The sequence below is a fragment of the Phallusia mammillata genome, chromosome 4, assembly GCF_965637545.1.
Source record: "Phallusia mammillata chromosome 4, kaPhaMamm4.hap1.1, whole genome shotgun sequence".
Lineage (NCBI taxonomy): Eukaryota > Metazoa > Chordata > Ascidiacea > Phlebobranchia > Ascidiidae > Phallusia > Phallusia mammillata.
In genome coordinates this window covers 2,871,169-2,880,928 of record NC_137255.1, presented here as the reverse complement: position 1 = coordinate 2,880,928, position 9,760 = coordinate 2,871,169, and the positions used below count along the sequence as shown (strand labels likewise).

The following is a 9,760-nucleotide window of genomic DNA, read 5'->3' as shown; positions in this document are numbered from 1 at the left end:
CTTATATATATGACACCTGAAAGTAAAATCATTTTAAACCTATTTTAGATGATTTTAATGCGTTAAGTTCTGTTGTATTTTAAAAGGCAGGTATTCAAAAGTAAACCAAAGTATTGATTGAGGCTAATTGTCCTTTTGGAACTGAAATTAATATTATTAAACGCTTTTGTCTTAACAGTCTTTTTAGTTACTGAAATAAAAGAGATCAAAACTCTTGTTTATTATTAGCTTGACGCGGAACTATTTTTGCTGACGTTTTCATTTTAGTTTTCAGTTATCTTTATTGCTGTTGTTTTAATAAAACCATGAATTAGGTCATGGATAAGTTACCACATTCATTGGTCACTGATGGCCGTTTGAGTCCAGCTGAAGAACTGGCAAACAGGCGAAAAATAAGACTGATACAAGTTCGCCAACAAGAACAACAGATAGCAAAGCGAGTGCGATCGCAAGTGAAGGTGCAAAAACGCAATGTCTTACAAGACGTTGCTCAAAAATTGAACAAAGAATTTGAAAACAGGAAAAATGTAAACTATGCCATATCAAAAGAAAAATATGTGGAAGGTTTGTCTGAGTTTGGCAAAGCACATGAAAATGCAGCATCTGATGTGGCTGACCAGGCTTTAGTTGCTGCAATCTTTGACCAACAAAAGCGTGAAGCACACAAACGTTACACCGAAGCAGTGCAAAGAGCAAGAATGGTTAAAGCAATTGAGGAGGAAAACGAAAACGCTCTACTGGAGCGAAGGTTGCTTGTCAAGAAAAAGGAAGCCATTCGTGCCAAACAAATCGCCATGTTGCCCAAAAAAGAAGCCACGAAAGACGATGAAACAAGTGGATGCAACAGTGAAACAACCATCATGACCAATGGGACACAAACTGCATTAGTGGAAAGGTCTTATGCTCAGGAAATAACTGCAAAAGATGCTGCTTTGGACGAAGAGTCAAGATGCGCAGAGCTGGATAAAGACCGAATTTGTGATCACTCTGCACAAATTGAACGTGCTCGGGTTCGCCACCTAGCAGCACTACGAAAAGCTCGGATGACTCATGAGTACACCAAGCTCGAATCAGATGTAAAAATGTTACAAAGAAAAGCAGCATTTACAAAGCGTAATAATTTTTCAGGATTTCCTGGAAAAACTGCTCAGTTTCAGGATGCAACGCAGGCTGAACTTTTAGATACTTTGGGGATCCCGCAGTCATGGGATTTGGATTTATCGGATGCAGGAGAGCATGAGTCCACTGATCCTTTAACTCAGTTTGTAACTGAAACTTCAGAGGAGGCAGAGACGAGTGAAGCAGATGCACAAGAAGAGGAAGAGAGTGCTACCGCTACATCAGTCACTCAGTCAGACACTGAAACCTCTGACTTTTCGTCTGGAATGGCTACAAGTGAGGCAGAAGATAGTTACGAAAAAGTTGCAAATCGCTTGAGAACACAGGTCCGAGATTATGGTGACAAATTAAAATTTGACAGAGATCCACCTATTAAGCTTCCATCTATGCCAAAAGACATTGGTGAGACACGGCCTTTGAAACCTAAAAAGAAGAAAGCGGTTGCTTTTGAATTGCCAGAGGAAAAAGAAGATGGAAAAATGAGTTCTGCAGATTCAAATACCACCACTGGTGCAGAAGATGAATTGGAATTAAGTGAAAAAGATGAAGAAACTACAAAGCCCTTAAAGACTGACTTCTCGCCACCTAAAAGTTACAGTGATGTCCCAGTAAAGGACACTGTGGGAAAAGACGAACCAAGCTTGCCTGAAACAGAAGAAAAAAGTGCACCGACACCACCATTGGCTCCCACTTCTTCAGTTAAACCTCAACAGTTCACACATTCTGTCGTAAGCAAAGCCCTTCAGCAACCAGACGTGCTGGCATTTCAACGGCGGATTCTAGAAACACATGCATTGTCAGTGAGTGAGCCATCAATTGACAGCAGCGTACAAGATACGAGTGACAAATCAACTGATTCTATCAACATAACTTCTTCAGAATCTGAAATCAAAACTAGTGACACAGACAACTCTTCATTTACAAGTGGTACTGCGACAACTGGATCGGTTGTGTCGCTTGAAGATGGTTTAGAAAAGATTGCATCCGGAATACAGAAGCGAGAAGAGGAGCTTAAGAGACAGCAAGACATTTTGGAAGAGTACAAACGGAAACTTATTGCACAACAAAAACAACATGCAGCGATCGCAAAGCTTTCCGCTACAGTGGGTAAACAACTTAACAAAGTGACTCCCCCAGTTAGTCCTGAAATACAGGCTTTGATTGACCAATCTGACTCTATTGATCATTCCCAAGATGGTGGCAGTATTAATGTTATTCATATGAGTGAACAAAGTAGTAGTGACAGTTCAACTAGTTTTCAGGGGCCCACAAGCACTGGGGCAACTTTGAAGATCCCAAGTCTCTTAATGATGACTGACCCAAATCAAAAACCTTTTGATGTTTCTATGGCCTCTAGTTCTGCATCAGAGAGTGTGAAAAGTAATGTTGCCGTTGCAGAAGATAATTCTGACACTATGGAAGTACATGAAATAAGCACCAACAGTGTGCGGACACCATCGATTTTAAGTAAATCAAGCAGCGGCAAGCAATTTGACTACAAGACTCTAAAGACCCCTACCTCAAGTAATAGTCATGATGATTTATCATTTGTGGAGCTAACACCATTTGTTGAACCACAGAAAGTTGATTCAAGCAGCTCCTCGGGTCAGCCGATTTCTGATTTTAGTTTCGACAAGCATTCATTTATGGAGTTGCAACCAGACATTTCAATGTACATGAAACCGCAAACTTCTATGACCGATTACAACCCAAATGTGTCATCATTTATTGAGTTGACCCCACAAACCCCTGGTGTTGAGCTCAAGGATGTTACAAGCACAGAGAATACATCGGATTTAAATATATCCGAGCACCCGCTGTCGGTTCAAGACAGAAGTGAAATATCCTACCCACCTTTTTCAAGTATCGATGGTGGTACAAGTATCGAAGTAAGAACGACATCAGATGACAAAACAGACGCAAGTGCAGCATTTGATGAAACCTCATGGAAGGCTCTGTTGGCCCAGTCAGACACAACTGCAGACTCTACAGCGTCAACAGTTGATTCGTCTGTTGAAACTCTGCGCACGGATGAAACCGTCATAGAAATGCCTGAAAGGGGAATTCTTGAAGAGCCTGATATGACTTTGCTATCTCTAAACTCTACCATATTAAGTAATAATCCACTAACCAATGATGATTTTATGTTGGAAAAGTTTCAGATGGAAATGCCAACCTTAAACAATTCAGCTATTATTAAAGAAAAAGTTTCCGTACAAAATTCATCTCTTATTGATAAATCAGTGGATTCAATTAATGAAACAGTTATTCCAGCAAAGCCTGTAAATTCTGATGCTTGTCTTGCAAGACTGTTTCAGTATTTAATGGAAATTGAGGCCAAAAAGTAGACCTTATCGGTGTACATAATATTACTTGTAAACAGTTTTTTCCATTGTGTATTTGGAAACCAAACCAATATGTTTTGTATACTTCTATGCTTTTTCTTGTATGTGTGCATATTGTATGAAGATAACATGTAAAGACTATTCAATACTTTTTATCCTTGTGTTTGTACGTGTAGATTTTTATAGCGTTTTAGTTTCACACTCTGTACTGATATTCATACCATGTGCTTTACAGATGACAACATGGAAAATTTTTGTAATGTGATAAAATTTTTAAACGAAAATGGCAAAGCGGAATGGAACGGTTGCATTTTGTCAAAAACCCTTGATGTATCACAAACTGATTCAAAATCAAACAACGATACAGTTGTTCACCTCATAAAAGACTTGACGTCCAAAGTGACAGAGGAATCACTGCCAGATATTACTACTTATATGTACGCTGAGTCATCATGTAGCAAAAACATGAGTAATGGCTTTTCAGACTACCTCAATGTAACTGACCAGTCAAATGATGACACTTGCAATGACAGTCTTAGCTTAAAAACAGCTAATGGACTGTCCATTGATAATTTAGTGCCTTTTAGTGTGGCACAAAATTTTATTTCCCATTTTTCCTACTGCCTTGCAAATGGCAACAACAGTTTAAAAAAGTTTCTTCCTATTCTTGCCTTGTGTGATGGCCAAACGAACAATCGGGGGATATATTTTTTACTCGTACAAAACGATGCCAGTGATGGTGGCAATGCATGTCGTATTGTTACTAATGCTATTTCCTGCCATGGCCCTTATTCTGCCAAAACATGGGACGACCGTAATGGAAAATCACCATCGAAATCAAGCAATAGGTTTTTGCATGAATCTAGCACAATGACAGATATGTACGCGGAGTTTGATCTCTTTGGTTCCTGCTCCTCTCTTGTAAAAGATGAAGGAGAGAATACGGCACAATCCTCAATTCATGTCAAATGTTCTGAAGTAAGTTTTAATTTGTTTGTTTGTTTCATTTTTATCCTCGGTGGGTGGACAACGCCTGAATGCGTTATGCTCACAATGAGTCCGCCGTCAAGCTGCCTGTTTTATTGCAAGTCTATTCAAAAATTTCATAATTGATTTTTTCAATTCGGGCAGTTGGTGAACTCAATTTAGTTCAACAACCACTGGGTTGGAGCAATGTCCCTTTCTCCAGTAAACAGAAGCAGCAGAGATAGGATTAAAACCCACTACCTTGTGAACACAAAGTGGTTGCACTAACCATTCGACTATCTTGTTGAATGTTTAATGATGGTTGGTTGGTCAATATTGCCATAAGCCAGTGGTTCACTTGTGCAAAACTGTTGAATACAAAAACACTGGGATCATTATTTATACATTGTTTGCTCCTCTAAATTTTACCAATGTTTTTTTGTTTCCAAAAGGTCCGCAAAATTTTGTCTCTTGATCCATCTACAATCACGAGCATTGATGTGATACTGAAACCTGTACCTGGAGGCATTCAAAGTCCTGCATTCTGCTACTACAAAAATTTGGCAGTTATACAAGGTAAGGGTACTCTTTTATTATATTTCTCATAAAAATGCTTACACTTCAGCATATTTTTAAACATGGGTACACCTCAAGAGAAGTTATGAAAACTACACATGTAATTAACACTAAATTGCAGGGGTCCAAATTTTAAGTTTAAGAAAATTATTTCAGGTGTTATCACAAAACGGTCTATGTTGAGAAGAAAACTAGAAATTTTGGTGAGGTTCAAAACCAAACACATTGTGGTGGGATGTATTATGCCATAATTATATCACACATCACAAAAACACTTTTTATCCAATTGGTAGATTTTCCTAAAAAAACAAGTTTGTAGAGTGACCTAGATACACTATACAAATTCTGAACTTTGAATTAAAACACTGTGTGAACACAAACAGTAAAAATCAATCAGTTTTTCACATTTTGTCTATAAATTTAGGACTGCTTGGTGCTTTCGGTCCTGACAAGGAGGTTCAATGGACAGAAACAACAGAATTGTTGGAGCAAGAGGTTTGTAAATCTTCTACTTTGTGTAGTAGCATTGTAGTTTGTTTGTGTACTTTTATGCAATATAAACCAAGCCTGTTGTAAGGTATAATCTTGACATTGGCTCTATGTTTATTGTTTTGTAAGAGGACAACTGTCATTTATAAAAAAACGCCTTTTAAGGTTGTACATCCCTGTTATATATGCTCAACTATTATGACTGTCGTAGTACACCCTACCCATGGAAGATGTTATAATAAATCAGCCGGTAACCAAGCATTTCCATATGGTGTGTCTGGAAAAGATTCCTGTCTTGGGTTCGAATCCCACTGATTTTTCTAGCCTATGCCTTGCCACATGGTAATGCTTGGTGACCAGCTGATTGGGTTTAATGCCTTTAATGGGCCTGACATACTATGATTTATACACAAGTGTGTCTTGATCACTGGTCTGCATGAATGCTTCATGGCTGATCCCAGTTATGAATTTATGTTCATCTTAATTATTAAAACTGTGTGACTATCTTTTACTGTAATCCCTACTCAAATATCAATCTTCAGCCTAAACTAAGCGTGTTTGAAAGTCATTTTTGAACAGTTATAATTGGATAGATGAGTATAAACTCACCCATTGTCATTTTACTTACAGGATATGTTAAAGAAGTTAAATGAGGTAGTGGATTCATTCGGTAATATAAACATGGTTTCATCGATGGATCAAAATGAACAAGAAACTGATGGTAAGAATATGACAATACTGTGCCATATGGGGTGTAGCCTGTGGTTGGATTCAGCCGGTTCGCACCGGTTCTGTAGAACAGTCTCACGAAATTTTATGAGATCAGCGAACCGGTTAGCATTACTGGTTACTGTCAATGGACATTTTGTAACAGAACTGTCTGAAAAATATGACTTTTGTGATAGAACCAGCTGACAAAAAATTTGAATCCCACCACTGGGTGTAGCTAACCTTTGGATGTGGATTTATAATTCTCACAATCAATTTTAGCATCATATTCTGTAGCCAGTGATGCTCTTACGTGTAGGCATAGTTATGTAATAAATTTGAGCACTTGGTATTATAATCATGACATGCAATTTGTCTGTGAAAGTTGCTATACAATAAAGTGCATGAAAAGCTTCAATTCTGACCTATAGAAGGTACAAATATTTATTTTAGATACAGATAAATCTCCCTAATTGCACTATGCTTAATCTGTTTGATTGCAAAAAGATTTTAAATTCTAATCGTACCATTTTTTAGGAAAGAACTCAGTGTTTTTTCATAATAGGCACATTTTAAGTTGTAAATAATTTGGATTTGGAGTCAAAATTTATTTTGGAAATTCTGATTTTCATCTATATTTTTCAAAACACAGAAATAAATCGTTGAAGGGCTACACAAATGCTTTGTTTTTTTAATTAAATTCATGACAAGTTTATTTAGATTCCACATTTTTATTTTATTTTTTGAATTTGCAAACCTTATAGTAGTTAAAATTATTTAGCAATTTAATTTTCATGACACTAATTTTACCAGAGGATGGTTACATCACCACCCCAAGGACGGAACTGGATTTCACAGAGAGAATTTGGGAGGTTCTGAAGGTTGTTAAGTTACTTTAAAAACACGAAAAAGACTTGACTAAAAAAAATGTTTCTGCAGCTTGTTGGTAGCAAGCAAGATCTGATTAAAGGAATCCAATTTGTGTTTGAACAACTTGAATTGGGCCGAGGTATTCAGTTCTGGTTGCATGAAGAGAATCAAACGTACTTGGCCAAGTTAATCAGATCATCCTATGAGGTAAACTCTAGTGGATCTCAAAGATTGATTAATGACAATTATCTTTTATTTAATTATTTTATGTTTTGTTAGAAATTTTTTTTTGGCCCCTAGTTTTTTCGGGATACTTTTTTGACATGTACCGAGGTTCCAAACAGTGTTTAATACCATATCCATAAACATATGTTAGTATACCAACTTAAATCCTCATAATAGGTTACCCTACAAAGGCTACCATCAGTTCAGTACTCTTAGTTGCATCATACATATGTGAAATGTGAACAGATGTAAGCTGCAGACAGTGCGTATTGTTTTGACCTAGAAGGTTTTTGGTGTTGCCGATGTTGGTGACAAGAGATGAGCTAATGTAGCCATCTAAAGGCACTCGAGTTTGTTGGAAGTAACAAGCTTTGCATGGAACAGGTTTGGTGAGGCATTGCTTTTCCAACAAACTGGAGTGCCTTCAGATGGCTACATTAGCTCATACAACCAAACTATTTTTACTAGCTGCACTGATGAGACCTCATAGGTCGAAACAGTGCGCACTGTCTGCAGCTTATTGTGGCTCAAATGTTTTTGTAAGAGTAGAAGTAGTTATGCTATGCTAAATATAACATTTTTACTCCTACTAAAGTAAAATTGCATCACTGGGAAGGCCTTGGTATATCCATGTGGGGCATAAAACTATCTGCACTTTGGATGTTGACAAAACCAACTGTACATGAACTGAATCCCCATTAACTTTCTTGTAATATTTTGATGAAGGGGGAAATTTCTGCTCCAACTTTGCAAGGAGACCTTCCGGTTCGAATACTGGCTGAAATAGGCATAGACAAGCTACAACGTGACTACACAGAGTTTTTCTTTCAAAATTCCATCTCGTCCAGTGGTCGATTGGACCAAGTTATGTCTCAATCCAATCCTGACCACAACGAAAGCCAAAAACTTCTTGAGAAATTTGAGGGTCTGCGAAAACTGCATCATATTGTTGAATTAGCAATCCATTGCAGACAGTATTTGAAACTTTCGTCTGGAAAAGTGCTCAAAGTTGTAAGGTAACAATAATTTATGTAACATGTTGCTGTTGAATGTCATTAAAACTCATTTTTCTACTTGACTGACAATCCACTTATTTATTGTTTTGTGTTTAAAGTATTCATAATAAAGTATCAACTATTAATTCCCAGATTTTTAATTCATAACGCCTGAGATATTACATTTGAATATACTTGTAGAAAGAAATTAGAGTGAAAAAATATTTGAAAAATAGATACATAGACTAAGCTTGTTTAAATTGCATAAAATAGTCCAATGCTTAGCTGAGCACTGTTTCTAAACACATATTTTTTCAAACCATTGTTTTTAGCTGGTTGAGTCAGATCAATTGGTATCAGTTGAAATTACTTGGATTCTTAAAGCATTAATAAAATTGCTGCAAACATTTTTTCTTTAGGTCAGCTAGTCAGGGCTATCTCTGCGAAAAATTTGATGCGTCCAAGACTTTTACTTTTTCTGTGTCATATTCTGAAGTCCGAGACTTTTTGGAAACTGTCGAACCAAGCGTTTGGAAAGTGAAATCAAAAATGCCGATCAATAAACCGGGCATGGTAAGTTATTCCATTAATAAATCGGTCTTCAGCCATTTAAGTGTCACAAAACTATTGGGTAAATTTTGTTTTTGTAACAACACATGCTCGATAGAATACTATTGGGTCGCTAATTACTTAACTAGTTAACAACCAGTTTTTTTATCATTCCAGAATGTTTGCAGCCTTTGCTGGAGTAGGGACTTTCCCTTCGACAAATTGCTGTCTGACGTCACACTTCATGACGTGTTACTCTCTGACGACACCTTGGAGACCGAACACCGATCGTTTTACTACGTCACAGCCAAATCGAGGAGCGTCCATGCCTGAACACTTTTTTGCACAAATTTATTGTATATGTCCGGTTATTTTGTACACAAATTTTGAAATAATACAAAAAAACTGCCCTGCTTTAGCCAATGTAGTCGTTTCTGTGAAAAATGGGATTTTATTAGATAGTCAGTTAATTTTTTGGGCAGCCTGTGCAGTTTGTATGTATTATAAAGCTGAACATTTTAATCAACCGAGTTTTGTTGAAGGAGCAAGCGTAGTGGAATGGTCAATAAAATATAGCCTACCACTACCACATGGGGTCATGCTTTTGGTGCTGCTGGTTAACATAGGGAATAGCGCTAATCTTCCACAACACTTCCGTTCTTTGTATTGTTTTAATGGCTGAGATACGAACGACGATTTCCTGGTACATCGTAAATCCGTTATACACGCCACGTTTGAATTGACTGTGTTACAAGGAATCCCAAACATCGATAACATTTAAACTATGCCAAAGAAGTCGCGGAGAAATGGATTGTTTTAACCCCCAACAATGTGGATGAAATAACAGATACAGTGGATTCGACAGGAGAATGGATTTAAATGCATTTTTGAAGTCTCAGCACTGAACTGATTTACATT

General features: G+C 37.2%; 2 protein-coding genes across 2 annotated transcripts; both read left to right on the top strand.

Moving 5' to 3' along the window:
* Positions 1-246: 246 nt before the first annotated feature.
* Positions 247-3,700, top strand: LOC145224255 (uncharacterized). Its single transcript, XM_080090712.1, has one exon. The coding sequence runs from the start codon at positions 318-320 to the stop codon at positions 3,465-3,467; it is 3,150 nt and encodes a 1,049-aa protein (XP_079946838.1). The 5' UTR covers positions 247-317; the 3' UTR covers positions 3,468-3,700.
* LOC145224258 (protein zwilch homolog) lies at positions 3,687-9,260 on the top strand. Its single transcript, XM_080090717.1, has 9 exons — positions 3,687-4,442; positions 4,883-5,006; positions 5,431-5,501; positions 6,126-6,216; positions 7,017-7,084; positions 7,143-7,280; positions 8,025-8,314; positions 8,713-8,866; positions 9,020-9,260. The coding sequence occupies exons 1-9, from the start codon at positions 3,687-3,689 to the stop codon at positions 9,173-9,175; spliced, it is 1,848 nt and encodes a 615-aa protein (XP_079946843.1). The 3' UTR covers positions 9,176-9,260.
* Positions 9,261-9,760: the final 500 nt, after the last annotated feature.

What these genes read in the sequence shown, in the direction of transcription:
- LOC145224255 (XM_080090712.1), top strand. Translation starts at nt 318, where the DNA reads ATGGATAAGTTACCACATTCATTGGTCACTGATGGCCGTTTGAGTCCA.
- LOC145224258 (XM_080090717.1), top strand. Translation starts at nt 3,687, where the DNA reads ATGTGCTTTACAGATGACAACATGGAAAATTTTTGTAATGTGATAAAA. An exon ending in GAATTTGGGAGGTTCTGAAG is followed by an intron (nt 7,085 to 7,142) that starts GTTGTTAAGTTA and finishes ATGTTTCTGCAG; the next exon opens with CTTGTTGGTAGCAAGCAAGA. An exon ending in CGATCAATAAACCGGGCATG is followed by an intron (nt 8,867 to 9,019) that starts GTAAGTTATTCC and finishes TTATCATTCCAG; the next exon opens with AATGTTTGCAGCCTTTGCTG.